General features: G+C 43.3%; 2 protein-coding genes across 5 annotated transcripts in view; one reads left to right on the top strand and one right to left on the bottom strand.

Annotated features, from left to right (window-relative positions):
• Braf (B-Raf proto-oncogene, serine/threonine kinase) overlaps positions 1-14463 on the top strand; it is a 125320-nt gene extending 110857 nt beyond the window's left edge. For all 4 annotated transcript variants that reach the window (XM_040728643.1, XM_040728640.1, XM_040728642.1 and 1 more), the window contains 3 exons: positions 2050-2184; positions 3894-4047; positions 7570-14463. In XM_040728643.1, coding sequence (XP_040584577.1) covers positions 2050-2184; positions 3894-4047; positions 7570-7592 — 312 coding nt within the window. In that variant the 3' untranslated portion in view covers positions 7593-14463. The remainder of the gene's footprint in view (positions 1-2049; positions 2185-3893; positions 4048-7569) is intronic.
• Positions 14464-18074: 3611 nt separating this feature from the next.
• Ndufb2 (NADH:ubiquinone oxidoreductase subunit B2) lies at positions 18075-22961 on the bottom strand. The gene is made up of 4 exons (XM_013125015.3): positions 22803-22961; positions 20486-20630; positions 18933-19032; positions 18075-18153 (listed from the first exon to the last, which is right to left on the bottom strand). The coding sequence occupies exons 1-3, from the start codon at positions 22898-22900 to the stop codon at positions 18958-18960; spliced, it is 318 nt and encodes a 105-aa protein (XP_012980469.1). The 5' UTR covers positions 22901-22961; the 3' UTR covers positions 18075-18153; positions 18933-18957.
• Positions 22962-24532: the final 1571 nt, after the last annotated feature.

Raw genomic sequence — 24532 nt, forward strand, 5'->3', positions numbered from 1 at the left:
GTAGGAATATTCCTTTACAACACTCTGTTACTTGTACTCATTCCTATAATTTGTCTTTAAAATGTATTTTAATGGTCATCTGAAAATTCAGTTAACTTTGTTGAAAGTAAAGAATTAAAACCAAGAAACTTTGAAAGTAATTTTTTTTCATTACAGCCTAGTTAAATGTTTGTATTTGGAAATGTCTTTGATGTGCCATAATTTTTATAGCCTGTAATGATATGTACTGGAGTCTATATTAATAAAATGTAAAGGCCTTTTATAAAATAGAGGTTAGTTGCAACAAGGAAAATTCTTTACACATACACATTTGCCAGTGGTTCTCTGGCAAATCAGATTTAAGATTTATTTTGTTTCTGTGTATGCACATATATGTGAGTTCCTATAGGGGCCAGAAGAAGGCATTGAGTTCCCTGGAGCTAGAATCTCTGGTGTTTGTGAGACATAAGGTATGGGTGCTCGGGTCTGAATGTAGGTCCTCTGCAAGAGCAGAAGGTATTCTTAATCACTGAGCCATTTCTCCAGCCTAGATTTAAAAAATAATTAAAAGTATATATGTAACAGGCACAGCCTCTGTTTTCCAAGGATCACAGGTCTCATTAGAGAATACAGATACGACATATTCACAAATTTTAATAACTAGATAAAGTCTTAAGTACAGCTGTTGGTGGTGAGAGAGCATTATCATTTCTAGACGTGGAAATCTAGAAAAAAGAAAAGATATGAGGAAAGGCTAGCTCGGTTAGGTAGACCCTGGTTTATTCAGATCCCGGACTGGTGAAGAGTGCACAGGAAAGCACTCCAGGCAGAGATGGTGCTGAGCCTGCACACAAGTTTAAGGCAGACCTGCATCTGGATGGTCTTGCTGCCGCCTTCCTAACTGTATTACCTTGGCAAGTCTTTGCTGGCTGGCTTGGAGCATTGGATTCCTAATCTGTAACATGGGATCAATTCCTACACCTTGTAGAATTCTCTCAATACCAAAATTGGTAGGAGTCCAAGAATGTGAAGTTTTTCATCCTTTCAGGGTTTGCACACCTTTCCTACCTTTCCAGGACTAGCTAAGGAAGCATATTGAATCGCTCTCCTGTGTGGACGGCAGGCCAGGCTCTTCCCCCCACTTTGAAGGCCTCCTCTAAGAGCTTTCCAGGGTCTCAGTTGTCCCCTATTACCTGTTGCTGACTTATGTCACAGAGTCTACACTAAAATTAAAGCTTTACAATAGGTTGGTAAATGGAAATCATTATGACATCAAACAGGAAATAAGTATCATGTGTCCGTTTCTAAAATCCATCAGCCCTGTCTAGAATGGAGTTTTCCTACTTTCTTTCTAATCTGCCCCTCTCACAATCCTCTCTCTTGGACCCCCTCTTCCCTGAGACCCAATAATCTTAACTGAGCTCTACCCACCCTCAAAAGGACCAGAATTTTAAAGTTAAAAAAAATGAGAAAAACTAACTCTCTAGTGAAGACAAGTCTTTTTTACCTTGCAGGACAGAAGACTTAGCCTCAGCTGTCCTGACCTCCTATCTTTGGAGGATACTTGTGATGGTGGCATAGCTAAATGGCCCAAGACTTGCTACAACAAAAGCCCTTAACTGCAGTTGCCAAGTGGCTGCTATGAAGTGCTTAGCAGTTTTGTTCCCTGCTACACATGTATAAAAGACTTAGCAACCGTGGTGCCCAACATTAAATAGTATTCAGTAATCTTTGTAAAGGAAAAGTGATATCATCGTCTGCATGTGTTTGAACCTTTACCTTGTCAGTGAACTCCACTAGACATAAGTAACACAAGAACTGGGGGTATTAGAAGGACTTTGCCACAGGCCTGGGGTCATGAAACAAACAAGCTTGCATCTTGTTGGTATGGATTCCCAATAGTCTATGATGGGTTAGGAGACCAGATTCTAGCATCGTTTTTATCTTAGCTTATCAAAGTGCAGTGTACATATAGAGAGTACAAATGCCATAAGTATACAGGTGTTAAATTTGCATTGCTGATATATTTATTTATTAATAAGAGTGTATGATTTGCCTATTTCCCTTCAGATAATTTTTATGGTGGGACGAGGATATCTATCTCCAGATCTCAGTAAGGTACGGAGTAACTGTCCAAAAGCCATGAAGAGATTAATGGCAGAGTGCCTGAAAAAGAAAAGAGATGAGAGACCACTCTTTCCCCAAGTAAGAAAACCTTCATGCTAACCTTTATAAGCCCATTTTTAGCATGATGCAGGAGAGTGAGAGGTACAGTTTGGATTCTGAGTTGGTCCTCTGTGCACATCCAGGTGAGCAAACAGGCAGTGACTTCATGAAGGCTGAGCAGAGTTTGGGATCCCAATACAAGCTCTTTAGCAGGACTTTTAAGACTTATCTTACCTTATTTTATTTTGTGTATGGGTATTTTGCTTGCATGTATATGTGTGTACCTGGTGCCTTCTGAGGCTTGAAGAAAGTCAGATCCCCTAGAACTAGAGCTGTAACAGCTGTGAGCCATCGTGTGGGCTTTGAGAACTGAGCCATCTCTCCATCCCTAGTTCTCAAACATTTTGATCTTGGCATCCTTTCATATTTTAAAATAGTTAAAGACCATTAGAGGGCTTTCATTTGTAAAACTAACAATAATGAGTTCATAAACAATGAAAAGAAATGGACAAAAAGAGTGGTATTGATTTCAATTTTTTCCCAACTGTTTCTCTACTCATTGTGTTTCAGCATCATATGCTATGTTGGCTCTGACAACTTACTTATAGGAATTCTATGTGAAGCATTCATGTTTCTAATTTAAATAAAACATATATTGAGGAAAAATTCTATGTACACTTTGACCTGGGTTATTCTTGACGGTAAAATTATTCCAAGTTTTCTGTCCATACTAGATTTTTCTTATTTTTTAATTTTTTACTTAGGTATTTGTTATTTCAAGTTTGTATTATATATTGTTTTGTTATATATTAATATTATGTTATTAATTTTACTTATATTATATTCTTAATATAACTGTATACTATAATGGGTTCTTACTTTATGATACTCTAGGGTATCATGACCTGGTACTCATTATGTAGCCTGTGATGGCCTGAAAGTCAAAGACATCCACCTGCCTCTGCCTCAAGGAGTACTGGGATTAGAGGTATGGTGGTGTACACCACCACATGTAGCTTTGATTTTTTGTGTGTATGTGGGGGGGGGTTGTGAGTGTGTGTGTGCGTGCGAGGGTGACATTTGTGAGTGTGTGTGCAAGTGTGACATTTGTGAGTGTGTGAGGGTGACATTTGTGGACGTGCCCAAGGAAGAGAGAAGAAGTTATTGGACCCCCCAGAGCCAGAGTTTCAGCTTTGTAATTAGTTCTAAATTATTTTTACGTAACCATTTCAAGGATGGCAAATGATCTAAAATTCAAGCAAACACTGAGTGACTTTACTCATTCAGCTGTGTGTGTATATAAAACCTGTTACTAGCTGGACATTGGAGGCGCGCACCTTTAATCCCAGCACTTGGGAGGCTGGAGCAGGTGGATCTCTGAGTTCGAGGCCAGCCTGGTCTACAGAGCGAGCTCCAGGACAGTCTCCAAAGCCACAGGGAAACCCTGTCTTAAAAAGAAAAAAACCAAAGCCACAGAGAAACCCTGTCTTAAAAAGAAAAAACCAAAGCCACAGAGAGACCCTGTCTCAGAAAAGACAAAACTGTGCTAGCTTTTGACTTTTGTGTTTGTGGGAAAATACCTGTTTCTCTTTGTTCATTCATTATACTGAAAACAATGTAAAGTCTCGAATAAAATGTCATTATGAATATGAAGAGCTCTTAACCGTGTATACTGCCCAAACGTTTAATTCTGCTTTTTCTTGTTTCTTGTGTTTGCTCCGCCCTGCCCCGCCCCTTCTGTCTTACAGATTCTTGCCTCTATTGAGCTGCTGGCCCGCTCATTGCCAAAAATTCACCGCAGTGCATCAGAACCCTCCTTGAATCGGGCTGGTTTCCAAACGGAAGACTTTAGTCTGTATGCTTGTGCTTCTCCTAAGACACCCATCCAAGCAGGGGGATATGGTGCGTTTCCAGTCCACTGAGACAAACTAAATGAGTGAGACATTAAAGTAAGGTAGCAACAAAAACAAGTGAACAGTTTTCCTTATGTTTAAATTAACTAGGATACTCTGTTGTTTACAGGTGAGCCAAAGAATGCTTGTGTTTAAAAACCTAGGAATTGCTTTCCAAATCTTAAAAATCATCCTGAACGCTGGGCGTTGGTGGAGCACGCCTTTAATCCCAGCACTCGGGAGGCAGAGGCAGGCGGATCTCTGTGAGTTCGAGGCCATCCTGGTCTACAAAGCGAGTTCCAGGACAGCCTCCAAAACAATACAGAGAAACCCTGTCTCGAAAAACCAAAAAAAAAAAATCATCCTGAACATTGAATTTCCACATCAGTGCGGTAAAATACACAAACACTGATAAACATTTGCAGTGCCTCTCTCAGAGGCTTTACTGCCCAGTGTGAGTTTGTTTTGTTCTCTTAGTTATTCCTGCCATTAACTCTAGGTTTCTCTCTCAGTTTGCTCTGCCCCTTTTGTTATTGACTGTCACTGTCATAGGACGTCCAGAGGAAGACTTCCTCTTTGCGTTCACAGGCGGGAAGTGCACAGCCTCTGTCAGCTGTGCAAACCTGATAGCTTGTAGAACCAAATAATCTAGAGTTTTATTCTATCTCCCTATAGCTTTTTCTTTTTATTACAGTTTAGAAAGTATAGAAGTCCTTTATTTCTTTGAAGCAATAAATAATTTTTTAAATAAATTTTGGATATGAGTAGCCAAAAATGTCAGTCAGTAGCACATTTGACGTAGGTAATATGACTTAGCTTTGGATTTTCACTGGAGAATACAAATTGAGGTTCGTACATGTATAAAAATCAAAGGTTTTTGCAAATGCCCTGTCCTTTATTCTCACTCCCTTCCCCAAAAAAAACTTTACAAAATTCTTACATAGTTGCTTGCCAAACAGTCAAGTAATGGATATTTGAAGTTACTATGTTAGGTTATGCTCACCTCTTGATGTATGTTAACAGCAGACTCCTAGCGTTGTGTCTCATCATTTTCTTCCTTCAATATCCTTTGTCCAACAAGATCCCACTGAGATGAATGCCTGGTAGTCCTCTTCTTGCATTCCAGTGTGAAGTACGTCTAACGTTTGCCTTTTCATGTATACAAGACGATTATAATGTACCCATGAGGAGTATTATTGATTCTCTGGTGATCTGGAGAGAATCTAAAAATAAAAAAGTAGAATAAAAACCCTGCCGTCTTACTTCATAGTCACCTAGTGACCGAAGCCCATTGATAGTCAGTCACCCAGTTCAGACCTGTGATAATGCTTAAAGGCAACCCAAAGCAAAAAACTCGACAGACAGACCATATCTGCATACATGCTGTCCTCCTTTGAAAACAGTAAAGCAGACCGCTAGGAAAACTTCAATGATAATTGAGTATGTAAGTACCGCAGGTATTTTCCTTACTTACATTGTTACTGTTCCTAATAAGGAAACTGCCTATTATTGTGACTTGTCTTTTGTCCCTCATTTGGGTAAGTTGAGATGCCATCATAATTTTATATACAGATTCATGATCCCAAATATAAAAGAGAACATTTGTCATGTTACAAAAAAGAAGAAAAAAAAAAAAGCCAGTGCAATGAAATCAGGATCACAACAAGTTCAAGGCAGCCCCGTGCTACATAAAAGCTCTGCCTCAGAAAACCTAGGACTTGGATGTAACTCAGTGGTAGATGACTTTAGAGAGTGTGCAAGTGCTTGTATAGAGTGTATCACCAGCATGGAAAAGGGAGTTCAAACATGGTAATATATTAGAAACCATCAAAACTCAAGATTTCTAAACCTTCCAGTGACATAAAGATAAGGTTATTGGTAGATATTGTTGCACGTAGCTAACAAGGTTTCACAAAATTTACTTGGTCCATAGAATATGCCAACGTTTTGAGCATATGAAACATAGTATATCGAAGGGTTTGGGGGGCAGAGGTTGAGACAGGGTTTCTCTGTAGCTTTGGAGGCTGTCCTAGAACTAGCTTCTGGAGACCAGGCTGGTCTCGAACTCACAGAGATCTGACTGCCTCTGCCTCCTGAGTGGAATTATTTGTATTTCATTTACATTGATGTTTCGCCTGCATGTATGTCTGTGTGAGGGTGTTAGATCCCCTGGAACAGAGGTTATAGACAGCTGTGAGCTGCCATGTGGATGTTGGGAATTGAACCTGTGTCCTCTGAAAGAGAAGCCAGTGCTCTTAACCACTGAGCCATCGCTCCAGCCCTGAAGGATTTTTTTAATGGAGCTCTTTCTGTAATCTCCCAGCATACCTGTTTTACTCATGTGTTCCTCTCCTCATCCACTCTCCCCTCGGCACTACCATGCCCAGGACTCCACCGTCTTCGCTGGACTGGCTCTCACTCCATCCTTCCCTCCCTTCCTGTCTCCCTCTTCTTTCCTCCTTCTGTATTAGCAGCATTGGCATTCCTAAGCTCGCTCAAGCTGCTCAGAAACTCATGTCCTACCAGTAGACACCCAAGCATCCCCCATAGGTTACATAATAGTTGATTTCCTCTTCTGAAAGGGAAGAGAATTAAAACACGATAGGTAAGATATATAGGTAACGGAGATCTAGAGAAATAGGAAGCACTAGAATTAACTCAGTTTCCCTTTCTGTGTTTTTTTGTTAATGGTGCTATTTTGTTTGTTTTGCTAGGACTTCTAGTTTTCTCATAAAGGATTATACCCTCATGTTCCTTTCTAGGCCTTTTTTAAGTTATGTGATTTGGGGCAAGTTTCTGGACCACTCTGAACCCCAGCTTGTTCATCTATAAAACATATTCATGTGCAGCCCAGGCTGGCCTGAAACTTTAGATTTTCTTAACACTACCTACCAAGTACTGGGATTACAAGTGTGAACCACAGTGCCTAGTTTCTTTCTTTGGTCTTTAGGCTCACCAGTGCCTTGGTTAGTTTCTCATTCAAAAGAATCTTTGATAGAAAGAGTCTATGGTCCAGTTAGTTGTATTCAGAGTCAGAATGCAGAGCTTGATTAAAACTTGTCTAGAGAGCTGAGAGCAATGGTAGTCCTGGAATCCCAGCATGAGGAGGACGAGACAAGAGGATGGCAAGGTCAGGAGCACCTTGCTAATCTTGTCAACATGTAAATCTTAAGAGTCAGTCTGCCGGCCTCATTAGCAATAATTATGTAGAGCCAGGCAAGGTGGGCAGGTCTTGCGTGTGTGAGGACCGCCTGCCTGCACTATGGGTTTGAGGCTTGACCTGCAGCGTGACGCCCAGCTGTGAAACTCCATGCAGCTGCTTAGTTTCCTGGTACAGTTGAGCTGCTCTTCGCATGCCGAGCACGGTCACTTGTGTGTCTCGTGGATTCTAGTGACTTGAGGGTTAAACTGTGTTGCTGCAAAGTTTGTGATATATTTAATTAGTCCCCTTTCAGTGGAATTGAAATGAGGTTTTTCTGTGTGAGTTCTTTTGAGATAACTTTTAAAATCAGCTCTTGTCCTCCCTCTACAGGAGAATTTGCAGCCTTCAAGTAGCCACCCCGTCATGACAGCATCACTCTTTATTCTTAAGTCTGTGTTCATACAGTCTGTTAACATCCAAACACGGCTCTGTTCCTCTAATCTTCTTTAAAAGATACAAAATGTTCAGTGCATAAGCTCATGTGGAACAGAGTGGAATTTCCGATTCAACAAAAGAGGGAAGAATGTTTTAGGAACCAGAATTCTCTGCTGCCCGTGTTTCTTCTTCAACACAAATATCACCTGCATACAAGTCTGCCCATTCCCAGGAAGAAAGAGGAGAGACCCTGAAATCTGCCCTTTTGGTGGTCAGGCATGATGGAAAGAGTTTGCTGCTGCAGCTTGGGAAACTTGCTATGGAAAGTCTGCCGGTCAACCTTGCCCTTCTAACCAGATCAGTTTGTGGCTGGTCATCTGATGGGGCGATTTCAGTCACTGAGCATCGTTGCCTGTTCTGGGATCGTGTGGAGCGCTTTCCCTGTCACCGCCGTTACTCTCTGAGGGATGGAGGAATGCAGCATGTCCTTTGTGTAGTGCCTGTGCAGTCCAAACACACGCTGTCCCAGTGGAGCTCTGAGCTCTCGTGGGGGAGGCGACGAGGGGCGTGGGGCAGAAAGGGGTGCTGCATCTTCTCCCTCCCTCCAGCGCTCCCCTCGGGTTGCCTCGCTCCTGGCTCTGCCTAACCGCTCGGGCTGGACAGTGCTGCACACGTGGCCTCCTGTTCTCGTTGGGTCCAGCAATGGAGGTGAGGGCTGAGGGGCTGTCTCCTCCACGCTGTAGCAAATTCTCAGGAAAATGCCGTCCATATCTTCCTCTCAGCTCTTCCAGTCACCAAACACTTAAGTGGCTACATTGTCCAGGGCACAAAATGTCATGGGCAGCATCTAATTAAAAGCCTACAAAACTGCTTACTGACAGTTTTGAATGTGAGAAATTAGTGTAATTTAAATGTAAGGTACATGTTTTAATTTCTGAGTTTCTTCTATTTTTATTTTTTAAAAAAATAATTTTCAGGTTTAATTGGAATAAAAGAATACTTCCCACCAGAATATATATCCTGAAAATTATATTTTTGTTAATTGTAAGCAGCTTTTAAAGAATGATGATTATCCTTTTCTTTACCTAAAACTATGGGGAGTCTTAGCCTAGTGACAGTTACTTATACTTTTTAAATTAATGGTACTTGCTGGATCCACACTAACATCTTTGCTAACAATCCCATTGTTTCTTCCAACTTAATGCCTACACTACATCCCACATCCTCCTTCTAGTCTTTTATCTATAATATGCAACCTAAAATAAAAATGGTGGTGTCTCCATTAATTCTCCTCCTTCCTGTTTTCCCAAGCCTGGTCTTCAAAAGGTTGGGTAATTTAGTAGCTGAGTTCCCTAGATAGAAATAGAAATGTTGGACATTGGAGTTGCAGGAAGGTATGAGGCCTGTCATCAGTTGTTTTCATACAACCCTAAATCTCAACCTTTGCACAAATCAAAAGTATAACCTATTTACAACTTCCCTTGGCCTTTATTTAAGGGTAATAAAAAAATCACCATAGTAGCAAAGAAAGTGACTGAATGAGTTAGTAGCCAGTACCTCTCTTATCCAGGAATCTTGAATCTAGAAATGCAAATTAAAAGAGATGTACTTAGCAACTACACTATAGCCAAGAACTTGAAAAAAATACTATGAAATCTCAAATAAAATGGAACTTTTAGTATTTTTAGTTATTTTCTAATTTCAAATCATAACTGATCCCACTATATATTTAAGCCTACTCAAAACAGATGGTGTTTTTTGCTAAAATGTCTGTCATCAAAGGAAGGCCTGCTGAAAATGTTATGAGTTCCCAGTGTATTGGAAAGTCTTCTGAAGTTAGCAGTTAGCAGCAAAGCATTTTGAAGTCTTACATGAGTAGAACAATATCTTAAAAGTCATGGAAACTGACATGAAAATGACTCACTCAGCTATGAGAAGTAGCCTCTGCATGTGATGTGTCGCGTTTGGAAAGGCTTTGTGCTTTAAGTGCTTTTTGGCATGCCTTTGTTTGCTTCACTCCGGGTCAGCTTGAAAGAGCAGGGCTTTGGCCATTGATGCACATCTAGGCCCTGCGGAGGTGTTAGAGCCTCCTAGGCATGGCCTTGGTACAGGGCCACTCCTTGCTGGGAGAGGGGCCGGCAAGCTTAAGGAGGGAGCTTAGCATGTGAGTGGTCTAGACAGAACGCAATGGGACCCTTCTTCCTTTCATTTCAGTATAGGTTGCTGTCTTAGCCGGAAAGGGAAATAGAGTTGATATTAAATGAAGCTGTGCCCAGAAGCCAGGCTCAGGGTATTGAGAGATTTTTAATAGAGAATATAAAAAGTAGAAATATTTAAACCTTCCTTATTTTCTATCAAATATTTTTTTCTTCTTGTTTACAAACAACATGAAAACCGTTTCCTTTGTGGGTTTTTTTTTTCCTTATTTTTTTATGCTTAGACTGCAGGTAATCTTGTTGAGCTCCTAGAAAACGCAAGGAAGCCCTTGTTTGTGCAGAGCACTTTATGAGTAATTGTCCAGACAGAATGTGGCTGCTTCACTCGTCTTGTGAGACGGTAGCTGTCAGTTCATGCGTGGTTGCAGTGCCTCCTGAGATCTGTTCTCTTTAGGTTAAGAGTGAAGTCTTGAAAAGTTTGAGAGCAACTATATAGACTTGTTTTTAAATATGTAGTATTCCTGACAAACTTTCACCATTAAGCTACAGGACCCAAACTTTTGCCACTGAGGTATCATTAACCTCAAGGTGTAGTTTATAGAAGGAACTTGTGGACAGAGTGTCCCGTGTGATCCTTTGTACTTATATACATCTTCAACGAAGATTCTGTTTTAACTGTCAGACTCTGGTTCCTGAACAGCCCGTCTCTTAACTGTATGTGAGGTCTGGGAGGGCATAAGGAGGCATCCTAAAAGATGACCTGATATAAACGATATGCTACATTTATGCTGGTACGGAAGAAAGCATTATGTACAGATATAATTGAAGACTTCAGCACTGTCAACCAGAAACCCTGTAAATACTCCTCAGTCTTGGTGCAGTCCCCTTCTTTTGTCCTGTGATGTCTTGTACTTGTCAGGCACTGTCAGAGCTGCTGTTTGCCCCTCTTCAGACCTCACCTGTCCCTACGCATCTGCCTCCCGGCCTCTTGCAAACCTCAGCATCTAGCTTTAGTTGGAAACACAGTGCAGGGATCAGGTGACCTTTTCAAAAACTACCTCCTCAGAAAGAGGTAATGAATAGTTATTTATTTTAAAGTATGGAAAGTCAGGAGCTCTAGAACGTGAAGATGATATAAGATTTTAACTTCTATGTGTATGTGTAGTTGAGCACTCGTTTTGTCCTAAAGGGCATTATACATTTAAGCAGTGACACTGTTTAAACTTTTTCTTTAAAGGTGTAGCTCAGAGTATCTATTGTTGGAATTGGTGCCAGAGTCTGTTTAGTATACTTCCAGAACCTTACCCTTACGTCGCATGAAGTTAAATACTTATGGTACCACTTGGCTAACCATGACATGATTCCGCTTTTCAGCAGTAGGTTTGGCAGGCAGTATACCTTCATAGTGAGTTGCCACCGCTTGTCACATGCACAGATGCTCGTCTGAAGACTGCCCAGCCACGAGATAGAAGGATACCCTTTCTATAAGACTCTCTCTCTTCTTGGTCCAAGTTGACATTGCTAGTGCTATAATATCAGCACCTCAGCCAGCAAATGTCAACCAATAAGCTATTTTTAAAACCATAGCCAGAAATGAAAAGTTCACTGTGAGTAGAAACAGCAGGTAGCTTACAGGAGTGAAACAGCATAGGGAGGCTCTAGAAAAATACCTTGACAATTTGCCAAATGATCTTACTGTGCCTTCATGATGCAATAAAAAAGCTAACATTTTAGCAGAAATCAGTGATTTATGAAGAGAACAGCCAGTCTGGTTTAACTCAGTTGTGTTAATATTTTTTAGAGTGCAATTTAGATTGTGAAGATAAATGCACTAAAGAGTTTATAGCCAAAATCACATTTAAAAAAATGAAAAAAGGGTAAATTTTCAATGAACAAAATTATTTTTTTAAAGCACATAATCCCTAGTAGAGCCAGAAATATTTACCACATAGAGCAACTAGGTTGAAAATACAGTTCAGTGACATTTCTAGAGAAACTTTTTCTACTCCCATAGGCTCTTCAAAGCATGGAACTTTTATACACAATGTTTGACATTTTAAGATGCTGCTGTAGTTAGTTTTGAAGTAGTATATGCTGGGCAGCATTCATGTACTAACTTAGTGAGAACAACACATCTTAGATGGTTTCCAGAGATTGCTGCCAACCTAGACACTGAGTGTTAGAGCTTGAAGTGTAAACTTGCCTCCCAAGACCTGTTTGCAAAGCAAGTTGGCTAGTGCTGCTGACTGCTCTGGTGCATGGTGGAGGACAGGGCTGTCTCTGCAGGTGTCTTTTGAAATGGGACGTTGAGTAGTAAGAGACTTGGCCAGTGCATGAAAACTGGACACTCCATGCTGTGGCTCTTGCATCCTCTTTCCTAGCTGTCCCCAAGAAATGCAATGTTTTTCCTAGTGTGTCCTTCAGCTGTTTCACTCAGATTCCAAGGTGAATTTTTACGATGTCAGAAGAGACTGAAATGGTCAGTGTATCTGTGGTCCACACTGGTAGCTCTGGTAGAGTTAAAGATGCTGGCCAGATGTTGTTATATCAGTATACCCAACAATAACTTTAATGATTTCAGAGAACTTAGTTCTACTTCCATTTGGACAGGGACATTTAAGTTGAAATTCAGAAATTGTTGTCATTTGGAAGGAAATGTTAACAGTTCCTATGAGGTATTTTTGAGGTAGAATCTGAAGTCCAGGTTTTTTTCCTTTTCCCTGGGGTTTGCAGAGAGGGTCTTGTATACACTAGGCAAGGCTTCTACCACTGAGCCACATTTCCTAGTATGTAAGATGTCAAGTTATATCAATCAATCTCTCTGTGTCTGTCTCTGTCTCTCTGATTCCTAGTCACCTCCTTAGTAAAGCGCTAAGGGTGAATCCTTTATTTCAGTCCCCACAACTCCCAACTGTCCCTTTATTCGTTACTCAGTGTCACAAACTGTTGACTTTTATTGACTTTTCTAACTGCAGTGACATAAGCAGTTGTGCATGAGGACAACAGCTAGTGTATTGTTTTTTGTGGTGCATTTTTTGTAAAGAATTCTGTAGATTGAAGTGCTCTTTGAAAACAGAACTGAAATATGTTTATTCTTGCTAGTATCAAAAAATGTTTTGTGCAAATCATTTGCTTTTCCTGGCAGGCTGAGTACATTATCCAGCACCCACGATTGCCGGTTCGTATCTACAGTGTACACAGGGGAGACGGGAAACTTGGGGAGGGTGTGTTTACAGAGCTAGAATGGGGAGTATGAATGAGTTACTTGGTCTTATTTATTTTTGCCTTGAAAATCACTGTTTTGAGACTTTGAACCCATGTGTGTTTGGCTGGGCTGTGAGTTACATAGGAAGAAACTGCAGACTAGCATCAGCAAACAAAGCTCACAGACTAGGCACAAATGGAAGAAAATGGACCAAAATAAGGCAGGATGACACTTAAATCTGGGGAACTAAAGCTGGGAGATGAGCTCTTCACCTGAAATATAGTGTAAGAGTGCAGTAAGTGTGTTTCTTATTCTAAGCTGTGAACTTTCGGAAATCATTCCTTTCTAATACACTTAATACTGTGTGTTCCACTGCTGACTGAAACCAGCTTTGTGAACATACGCCTTTTTGTCTGTGGCTAACCTTGGTGTCTTATTTATCGTCATGTTGTATTAGTTCACATACCAGGTATGTGTGTGCTGTACTCTTCCTCCCTTTAGCGACAACACTCTGGATCATTTCCTTTGGTCACTCCACAATAAGCGTTGGTCTGGCTTCCACGTCACCTTATTTGAAGGACTGTGTCCCAGGAGAATTGATGGTGTCCCATCCTTGGGTGTGCTTCTGATCCTTTGCTTCTACAGCCTCTCCTAAGGTAGTCATACAACTAACTGATCAGGGGATGGACTTCATTCGCCATGTCTCTTGGAGTCTATGAAACAGACCACTTTGGCTTTAGACCAGGAAAAGGAGACAACCCTAGCATCTGCCAAGCCTCACCCTAAACAGTCATATTAGTCTGAGGACAAGTCTCCAGTAAGGGAGAGGCGAGGGAAATGCTTCATGTTTGAACTGCGGTGAGTCCCGGCTCCTGTTTCACCACCCAGACCTATGGCAACTCATGCACATTCCTCTTGTCTGTAACTGCCAAAGGTTTGAGTTTATTGTCACTTCAGTTCCACTCAAGCATCGAAAGGGTTCTCTGGAGTCTGGGGTGTGCCCAGTGAAAAGGCGGGGAGTTTTTCATTATCCACAGACCTCTCTATACCTGCTTTGCAAAAATTATAATGGAGTAACTATTTTTAAAGCTTATTTTTCAATTCATAAGAAAAAGACATTTATTTTCAATCAAATGGATGATGTCTCCCTCTTACCCCTTACTCCTCAATGTTTGCTTGAATTTGTTTTCTTCTCTAGACCTACTTCCTGTTACTTTACTTCCTGTTACTTCAGTTCTGTCCTGCTCAGGCCCCTCATTTGTACTTTGGAGTTTTCTCATGTAAATTTGTACAATGGAAAATATTGTTCAGTTTCGATAGAAAGCATGGAGAATCAAATAAAAAGATAGCTGAAAATCAAATTGAGGAAATTTATTTGTGTAAAGTTATTTAAAAACTCTGTATTATAAAAAAAGGCCAAAAAAAGTGCTATGTAATTGATGTGAATATGCGAATACTGCTATAATAAAGATTGACTGCATGGAGAAATCTTAAGATTATTTTTCTAGCACTGACATCTAATAATAGTTGTCACTGGCTATTGACAGTCCAGGCTAAAATACACAAGTATTTTCAAAATATTGATCCTTCTGATGAGTAGAAGTTAAAGTTGACCAGATTCCTGCATGGTCTAGCCAATTTGTAATAAGTCTTTTTATCAAGTTTTGGGGATGACCCTCAATATTTGACAATGTTGTGTGATCTTCTGCATCTCTGGCTTAAAGTGACTGTTCTCTGTGTAACTACCTACTTGAAAGTATAATTTAAGATTTTAGGTGGGTGGTGGTGGCACACTCCTTTGATATCATCACTTGGGAGGTAGAGGCAGGCAGAACTCTTGAGTTCAAGGACAGCCAGGGCTACACAGAGAAACCCTGTCTCAGAAAAAAATAAATAAATAAGCAAATTGATGTGTAGAAATCATCTCAGAAACGTTCGGGAAAAAAAAACCTGTGACACAACTTGCAGTCATCCACTTAGTATAGTGACAGATTCTGTTCACAAACACATCTAGCACTGAACTCGGTTTCACTTTATGCATCTAATTTCAGAATCCCCTTTATTTTGAAAAACTCCTGAAATACCTTCAGACAAAATATATCAAACTACCATACGAGTTCCAGGAAAAAGATGGCGACTTTAAAGCTTCACACCAGAAACGTGCCAGGAGGGTGCAAGCTTTAAGGGGTGTTTCTGACCTTTCACCTAAGTACCTCTCTAGCCCAAAGATACTGCCAGGGCTTAGCACTCTCTGAACTGTAATGTTCTCAGCTGAAGAAAGAAAACAGTTATTCTGTATTTACAAGTTTGTTTTTTCTTTTTTTCTTTTTTGTTTTTTACGAGACAGACAAGTTTGTTTTCTATATAACCATTCCTTATTACAAGTTATTGCGGCTTTACTTCTCGATGTATCATACATAGGAGTTTTCCATGAGATCTGTCCCCAGATTATGGATGTTTTACTTATGTTTCAAAGCTCTCCCATGCCCAGCTCTTCTGAAAGGGCTGTAGTTATTATGTCTTACTGTCCCCCAAACTCACAAAATTAGTAGAGTGTCATTTAAAGAAAGAGCCCTTATCCCACAAAACTCTGAAGGACATGCCTCACCAGGTCTATGCAGCCAGAACCCAAGGTCAGTACACAATGGTGTTCTAGTGAGGCCATCAGTACGGAAACCTAAATGGAAATGTGTGTTTACTTCCCACACTGAACTCCCAGTTACAGGAGGATGCTACCACACTTGCTGCACTGGAGACAGCAGAAAGCCAGGCTACTGAGGTGGTCAGCACAGCAGCGTGGACTACTGACATTTCCTGGACAGAACACACTTGTATCCTGTCGATGGCAAGATGGCAGAGGAGCCAGATTGTTCTAGAACCCAAAATGACACCTGTAGCAGTGGTAGCACACTCTAATCGCAGCACGCAGGAAGCAAAGGCAGGTAGGTCTCTGTTGTACGGAGAAACCGTCTCAAAACAAAAAACCAAATGGCACCTGTGGCTCATGTAACATGCATTTAACAGGTGTTCTTATATCATGCCTCATGGCTTTATTAGATGTCTACTTGTCTTACTAGACTCCCTAGGAAGCTAGTAAAATTACCACGAGTCATTCCTCACCTGTTTACAAAGTCCTAGGTATCTACCAGGCTTCACCCTAAAGCTTAATTTGGAGTGTACTTTCAGCACTCACGTCAGTGAGAGAGCCTCTAAACTTGCTTGGGTGTCTTTTGTCCTTTGGTTTTGTCTTTTTGAGTTGATTTTGTAGAGGAGTGTTAGTGGTGCACGCCTTTAACCCCAGCACTCGGGAGGCAGAGGCAGGCAGATCTCTGTGAGTTCGAGGCCAGCCTGGTTTACAGAGCGAGTTCCAGGACAGCCTCCAAAACAATACAGAGAAACCCTGTCTCGAAAAACAAAAAAAAATTTTTTGGAGAGGAGTGGGACCACATCTGTGGTATGTGGGGCTTTCTTATGAAAATCAGACCAGGGTTCCAGAGTGGCCATAAACCTAGCTTAGAGGAAATGTTCTAAAAACAATCACAGTTAAGTGCTCCTGCTTACAGCAGCGGTTTCTCAACCTGGGGGTCAAACGACCCTTTCACAGAGGTTACCTAGACCATTGGAAAACAGACATTTACATCACATTCATAACAACAGCAAAATAACTTACAAAGTAGCAACAAAAATAATGTCAAGGGTCTTAGCGTTAGGAAGGTTGAGAACTACTGTTCTAGAAACTACTTCATGCTAGGCATACTCTAAGCTACTTCACAGAGAAATGAAGGCACAAGATTAAAATAAGTACTTTGCCCACACAGAGCAAGTAAATGGTAGACTTAGGATCAGATGTGGTCAACTTGACTCCAGAGCTTGGGGTGCTTTATCTCTCAAACTGCTCATGACCCGAGTGGGTGATACAGCCAGCTTGAGATGTCTCCACTGGCCATGTTCTTCTGTTTCGATTTTCAAGACAAGAGTTTCTCTGTGTAGCCCTGGCTGTCCTGGGGCTGGAACTCACTCTGACACAAACCAGCAGCCATTAACATCCATCCCACCCTCCCCATAATTGTTTATAGTCACATTAGACTGTTTCCAACAGAGCTTGGTCTTCTAGACCCTGATAAGTCATCTTCCTAAACACACTTTTGGCTGGGCGGTGGGGGTGCACGCCTTTAATCCCAGCACTTAGGAGGCAGAGGCAGGCGGATCTCTGGTTTGAGGCCAGCTTGGTCTAGAGACCAAGTTCCAGGACAGCCAGAGCTATTACACTGAGAAACCCTACTTCAGAAAACAAAAATAAAATTAAAAAAATGACACTTCGCATAGGTCCTACATATTCAGGGTATAGATAAAATGCCTTATCATATCGTTCAATGGACTTCTTTCACAGCTCTGAGCAAATCTCTCACATGAGTACTGACTTAGCACCCATCATTCCTTCTTAAAGTCCTCTATAAACATGGTCCTTTTGTCTATGATTTTGATAGCTCTCACTCTGTATCCAGGCTGTCTCCAACTTAAGTCTTCCGGCCTTACTCTCCTCAATGCTAGAATTACAAGTGTGTAGTCCCCCAAGCCACACCTCTCATCAATCTTGGCACTGTACTCCCAAGGCCAAGGTGGTCAGTTAAGTCCACTAGCTATGTTACACCAGACTTTTCTCTGGATGGAGGAAAATTCTACCTTCCTCATTCTACTGAAATACCACAAAAAGTGGAATACCCTGGAACAAAGTTTTGGAAAAGTAGAAAAATTTTATCTTTATCCCAGTCCTAAGAAATTCCTAGGAGATCTGGACACAATGGACTCTGCTGACCCCTAACCTCTGGGACGACAATGAAGCTGTAACAGCTGCATGGCCACATCACCTGTCAACAAACATACAACTAAGGCGTGGCCAAGGAGGAGACTTGTAAGTTATGCATACGCTGGAGTCAGACATAACCTAGCACTCACCAGCATATGATGCTAAACAAGAAACTCTTATTCTTTCATAGCTACATCACAGGGGACTAAAGAGGGTTAGCTGAAGGGACACAAACCACTTAGCCCAGCAAGCAGAGAGTAGAATAAAGGACAGATGTCACCAGAAACATGAGTTACTCATTCTTGGCAAACTATTTTAATTTGTAACGTTAAATATGAAGTCTGCAATTTCTTGAACTTCTCACCTTGCTCCTGTAGAGAAAGAAAAGTAGGTAAATTTTAAGGACTATTACATATATTGATCCAAATCCATAATCTTATTTATCCAATTAGTCTAGTTTTTTTTTTTTGAGCTCTGACTGAACAGCCTTTCTAGTCTAGTCATTAAAGTGTTAATTCAATCTTCCCACTTGAACAATGAGAGTAGGGCATGGTTTTACAGCTACATACCATAAACTCTAACTAACCCTGTATTCATGGAACAGAACAGGACTGGTTTCTTTTGGGGTTTTGCTTTTGTTTTTTTTTGTTTCTGTTTTAGAGGCAGGGTTTCCCTGTATAGCCCTGAACCTTGTAGACCAGGCTGGCCTTGAACTCAGAGATTCACTGCCTCTGCCTGGAAGCTTGCACCACCACTGCCATACTGCTTGTTTTTGAGGCAGGGTCTTACCTAGCTCAAGCTAGCCCCAACTTACTCTATAGTGTTATCCAATCCCTATCTGACCCACCTCCCAAATGCTGGAGTCCCGGGAACAGATCAGGAAGCCTGGGTTCTGTTTCACTGCACTTTATTTTGCGCTGGCAATGGAACCCAGGGTCTTTATTCAATGGGTGGACAGCACCCCAAACTGTTACCTAACTTTAAAAGACTTCGTTTTTATGATATGATGGACAGAAGACAATGAAGGGGGTGCAGGCCAGCAAGTGGGAAAATGCTTGGGCGGAGATTAGACAGGGCCCAGTGGCTGTTAGGACATGCTTGTTAACACAAAACAAGTCAGTTTAAAAACAAGACTTTAGGGCATACCTACCTGCACAGAGTGAGTTTATCCTTTTTCAGTCCTCATCATCAGGAGGGATCCCCAGTTCTTCATCTGTCCACTGTGAAGGGTCTGGATATGAAAAGTGGCCCTGGTGACAACCAGTCAGGAGCAAACAGAGTTTACATTAATAACTGCAGCTAATAAGTTCTGAAATAGCCCTGGAAGAGGAAACAGTGCAGTGACTACTATAACCAGCACCTGCCATACATGAGCGCTGAGTCCCCCTTAGCCGTCCAATGCCTTATACCACCTCACCCCACTCGGCACACACACGGCTTCAACGTTTTAGAGGTGGCAGCCTAAGCCATGGTGTTTAGGAGGGTCAGGAAGAAGGGAAGGCCACAGATTTCATATGCATCCTCATCTCAGCAAAATCCCACAGCCCTGGTTAAAACACAAAAACGTCTCGAAACCCTTCTCCTACTGTGAGACTTAGGAGCCTCAAGTGGAGGCAATCTGGAGACCTATCTAGCTGCAATATCATCTGCTACCTCCAGCCTAATACTCCTGATGACCGAATGACAGTAAAAGAGATGCTGCCAGCAGGAAACGTGCAGTCCAAGCAGCTATGTGCTCTGAGAAGTTCTGAGAGACAGACAGGGCATCCTACAGCTCTCAAGCTATAAAAACGTGCGTTTGTGTTTACACTCCCTCATGCAATTAGCCTACATGCCACAGCATACCTGGGCAGTCAGAGAACCGTTAACTTAGGGTCACCTGACAGTTCTCCTTCTGACACATGGGTTTCATGTGATAGAAGCTGAGACATACTACCAGCTAAAACTAGTTTTGTTACTGAAGGTGTCCTGGATCTATAAATTTCAATGTCCATCTTTTTCTTTTTCTTTTTTTTTTTTTCTTTTTTTAGTGCTGGGGATTAGACCCTAGGGGACTCATTCTTGTTAGGCACATGTTCTTCCAACCTCAAGATTTCAATGTCCAGCCCTTGTGTCAGAGGCAGGCGGATCTCTGTGAGCTCTAGGCCAACCTGGCCTACAGAGTGAGTTCCAGGACAGCTCCAAAGCTACACAGAGAAACCCTGCCTGGGGGCTTGGGGGGGAGAGGGAGGGAGCCACCAGTAACTCCCATTCCCAAGACTTCAATCTAGTGCTTCCAAATCTGGTTGCTCTGTGCTCTGGAAAGACTAGAGGATGTTCGGCTTTTAAAAGAACTTAATGTGGGGTGTGGTGGTGCCTGCCTAGTCTTTCAAGGCAGAGATAGGAGGACTGGAAGTTAAGAGCCAGTCCTACACGTAAGGAAAGTCTGACAACAGTTTGGCCTATATGATACCTGCCGCAAACAAGAATAAAGTGTGAAATTTAACCTACAAGTGAAGATAAATGTTAACTCACAAAAGAATTACTTCTAGATCCCTGAAATGTACATCATCACATAAACAGGTCTAAAAGTGACAAGTGTCACTAGGTGACAGGACAATACGGTGAAAAGGGATACACCTGACAGGAAAAGACTGCCACATGCAAGCTAAGCCAGCCATACCATCTCCCTCCCCGGCTCTAGAACCATTCTCCCGAACTTACCAGCACAGCGTCTGAGTCATGCCAAAAGCGCCAAAGAATCCAGAACCACATGAGTGAGCTTAAGAACTCGCCCTGGATCACCTGATTTCGGGTAAGCTGGGGAAACTCCCTGTACTTGGGGGGAATATGCACACCACCGCCAGCACTAGGAGAAAAAGCAATGCGGAAAACGGCTTCTGAGTGTCCAGAGCAGAAAGTCATCCACGCGTGCAGGTGCATCTTTAAACTGAAGCTAGGGCACACGCCTTTAATCCCAGCGCTGGGGAGGCAGAGGCAGGAGGATCTCTGAGTTCCAGGCCAGCCTGGTCTACAGAGCGAGTTTCAGGACAGGCTCCAAAGCAATACAGAGAAACCCTGTCTCAAAAAACCAAAAAAAAAAAAAAACCTGAAGCCACACATCTCATCTACACCGGGGCCAGACTGACCAGCTCCTGCCTCCTTCCCACACTGCCTTTTCACTTAGCTTTAAACGCGGGAAGCAGGAACACTGGCTGAACAGGCAACTGAGCAGGCAGTCACCGTGACACACCACAAACAGTGAGATTATGGGATGCCAGCCCAAAAGGTTTGTATGAAGGACTGGGAACGTGAAGTAGTAGCAGGTCACTAGCTAACCCTATCCCCCAAAGAAGATGAGAATTACGTTTGCTCCGCTTCAGAGACAATGTGCACCCTAGGCCCTAGTGCCATGTTTATCCAAAGGTGATCACACAGAAGCCAAGCACCGCAGCACAGGCCTGTAACCCCGCACGAGGAGACTAGAGGCGGAAGATCAGCTCAACATCATCTACACACAGAGGGTAAGGTGGGCCTGGGCTACATGAGCCCTTGTCTCAAGAGAAAAAAAAAAGACAAACTATCATATGAGAAAGTGAACCCGAGAAAGTCCTTTTTAAACTCTAATGACTCGAACAAAGCCAAAAAGCTGCAGCGGTAACCCTGGATAAAATCAACAGGATGTGGGGAACTCAGGCACTTCTTGGCAAACTGTGGCACATAATCCATTAAGGGCAATACTTTTTGTTTTGTTTGTTTACCGAGACAGTGTTTCTCTGTGTAGCACTACTGTCCTGGAACTTGCTCTGTAGACCAGGAGGTCCTCAAACGCAAGAGATCTGTCTGTCTCTGCCTCCAGAGTGCTTTTCGGGTATTACTAACCAAGCACAAATGCCTGGGAAGCAGTTACTGAAGCTGACATTCACCGGAAGTCCATGCACATAGCTAAGAGACTCAGCCTCCCACCCAAGACAAGTAGTACAGTCATTAGACCTCTGAGTCAAGCTGTGGCCCCCTAATAAAACGTGAAAAAGTAATAAACCAACGGGAAAGAAATTGAAACTTGTCACCAGAGGCCAAACCTCAGAACCTGTAGTGGGTTTGAACCCAAACTCTACCTGGGTTGGACCTTTGTAGCCCAAAAATCCAAGCCACAGGGACCTATCCCTGTGGTAGCGCGCTTCCCTAATTGGAGGTGAGGGAAACCCAAGCTAAGTATTTAGAGTGAGCTTGAACTGGAGGTATCCTCAAGAGGATAGAATTAAGACCTCAAAAGAACTCTCGACAGATTAAACCTGCAGGGATATAAGAGCTCAGCCAAAAAAACAGTTCAATACAACAAAATAAGACTTTCGAGTTTTACAAATCTGCGGTGGAGAGAAGGCAGAATGAGTAAGAAACAGCATACAATATGGGGTTTAAAGTGCTAAAATTAAAACCGGGCGTCAGAGCGCACGCGCAATTTAATCCCAGCACTCGGGAGGCGGAGGCAGGCAGAATTTTTATGGCCTAAATATAACAAGTTCCGGGCCAGGTGAGGCTACATAGTGAGAGTGTCTCAAATAAACTGCTAGATTTTTGAAAATGCAAAAGCGCACCTAATGGCAAAAACACTGGCAAAAAAAAAACCTGCCAGCTTCCTGCCTTAAGGTCTCCCGTGGCTGCCCAGGACGGTTAGTGAAAACCCAAGGCACTCCCTGTCCGCCCCTCACTAGTCTGAGAGCCGGTCTCCATGCGATGCTGACCTCCACTGCCCCGCGCGGCACGGGAAGTCTCAGTCTCGGGGAGCTGTGCGTGGCCGGGCTATTTATTATCACGCCTCTCTCTGCCATTCCCCCGCCATCCCAGCACCTCCTCCCCATCCGTCACGCCGAAGCCACCGGCTCGGTTCTCGCAGACTACAAGACCCAGCATTCCCCGCGGGAGTGGGAGCGGCGCAGCGCGCAGTGCGCAGGCAGCTGCCCGGGCGTCTGCCTCAAGGTGACGGCGTCGGGACAGCCGCCCTAGCCGCTCGAGCCCTCGCCCCGCGCCCGACACTCACTGGCGGACTCCACCGTCTCCAGCCGCCCGCGCGCGGCAACCCCGGAGCAGGCGGCCGCCCACGCGACCGAAAGGGGCCAGCCGGGCCAGCGCAGACATCCTAGCGGCGGAACGGACGCCGGTCTCCGCCTCCACCACCCTTGAGGCGTCACTTACCCAATCCCCGCCCCGTGACGTCACGGCGCCGGCCGCCTCTACCTGGGCCGACGGTGCGCCACGAGGGACATGCTCAGTCCTGGTTCCACTTGGCGGAGCTTGGATGCTCCCGGCGGACGGGCGATCGAAGGAAAGGAGCTCGGGCTGTCCCGTGACGCAGTCCGGCAAGGTGCCCCTGGTTGACCTTGCTGCTGCTGCTGCTGCTGCTCCCTGCTCTGGCTCGTGGGCCCAGTGTAAATGGCGTTAATGGCCTAAGTCCTTTCGGGACCGTGCTGTGTTTCTTTTTTTTTTTTTTTTTTTTTTTTTACATATACAGTGTTCTGCCTACATGCCAGAAGAGGACACCAGATTGAATTGTAGATGGTTGTGAGCCACCATGTGGTTGTTGGGAATTGAACTCAGGATCCCCGGAAGAGCAGTCAGTGCTCTTAGCCTCTGAGCCATCTCTCCAGCCCCCCGTGCTGTGTTTCTTGACATCGTGGTTTCAGTATTTGTTCGGAAACCTGATGCCTAACCGGCAGCCAGGGTGTTAAATCGCAGTGTGTAGCCCTGCGTGTTCCGAGTAAGGCCCACGAATAGGGGGTGAAGGCCCCTGACTCCTTGATCCTTAAGCCAGCACGGGACTCTCAGTTTTGTCTCCTGTTGTTGTTATTGCAATAAGCAAGCAGAAAGAACGAGGACATGAGAGGGAGGTCACTGAAGACCGGCGACCACCAAGATGGCAGCAGCCCTGAGAACTGGCTTATATTGTAATAATGCACTCGCCGAGGAAGCCGCAGCACAAATAGGAGCTCGTTTCCGAGCTATGTGTAGATACACGCGCAGGTGCGCTTACTCTTCAACCTTTTGGAGGGAGGGAAACATGAATATTCAAGCTCATCCCCTTAAAACAAGACATACATTCCTGTTCTCTCACTTTAGATTTCCTTCAAGAAGCAAAGGCTCCGCCGGGCGTTGATGGCGCGCGCCTTTAATCCCAGCACTCGGGAGGCAGAGGCAGGTGAATCTCTGTGAGTTTGAGGCCAGCCTGGTCTACAGAGCGAGTTCCAGGACAGCCTCCAAAGCAATACAGAGAGACTCTGTCTCGAAAAGACAAAAAAAAAAAAAAAAAAGAAGCGAAGGCTCCACTTGCTATTAACAAAATAATCCTCCTCCCTCGGCCTGCTTTCATGTCAGCTTCGCCTCTGTCCAACCCTCCGATTTACTCCTAACACCCCCAAGTTGTTGAGGTTGTGAGAACGGTTTTCTATAAAAGATGGCTAGCACACAAAGGGCCAATATGCCAAAAACCTCCACCTTGTGAGACGTTTAGTCATCTGGAAAGCCTCCGTTTACACAAAGGCCTTTCATTCTGGGAACTTGATATCAGCTACTGACCCCCTTTGCCCTTGCTTTGCAGCTATTAGGAATTTTCCGACCATGACAGACTGGGGTTGACCTCTCGCCACTGGGATGAGGCACAGCCTTCACCTGTGTTAGAGTAATAGGTGCACTTCCTGCCCTAGACTGTCTGCAAGGCCGGTTTAGATCATGGCACACTTTTTACAAAAAGATACCACCTTGCAGGGTTACTTT

This window comes from Mesocricetus auratus, unplaced genomic scaffold (assembly GCF_017639785.1).
Source record: "Mesocricetus auratus isolate SY011 unplaced genomic scaffold, BCM_Maur_2.0 Super-Scaffold_100019, whole genome shotgun sequence".
Taxonomy (NCBI): Eukaryota; Metazoa; Chordata; class Mammalia; order Rodentia; family Cricetidae; genus Mesocricetus; species Mesocricetus auratus.

Coding starts and splice junctions, on each gene's coding strand:
- Ndufb2 (XM_013125015.3), bottom strand. CDS start 22,900: ATGTCTGCGCTGGCCCGGCTGGCCCCTTTCGGTCGCGTGGGCGGCCGC. Junction 20,631..22,802: donor GGAGACGGTGGAGTCCGCCA/GTGAGTGTCGGG, acceptor TTTTTCTCCTAG/TGCTGGCGGTGGTGTGCATA. Junction 19,033..20,485: donor ATGACTCAGACGCTGTGCTG/GTAAGTTCGGGA, acceptor GGTTGTCACCAG/GGCCACTTTTCATATCCAGA.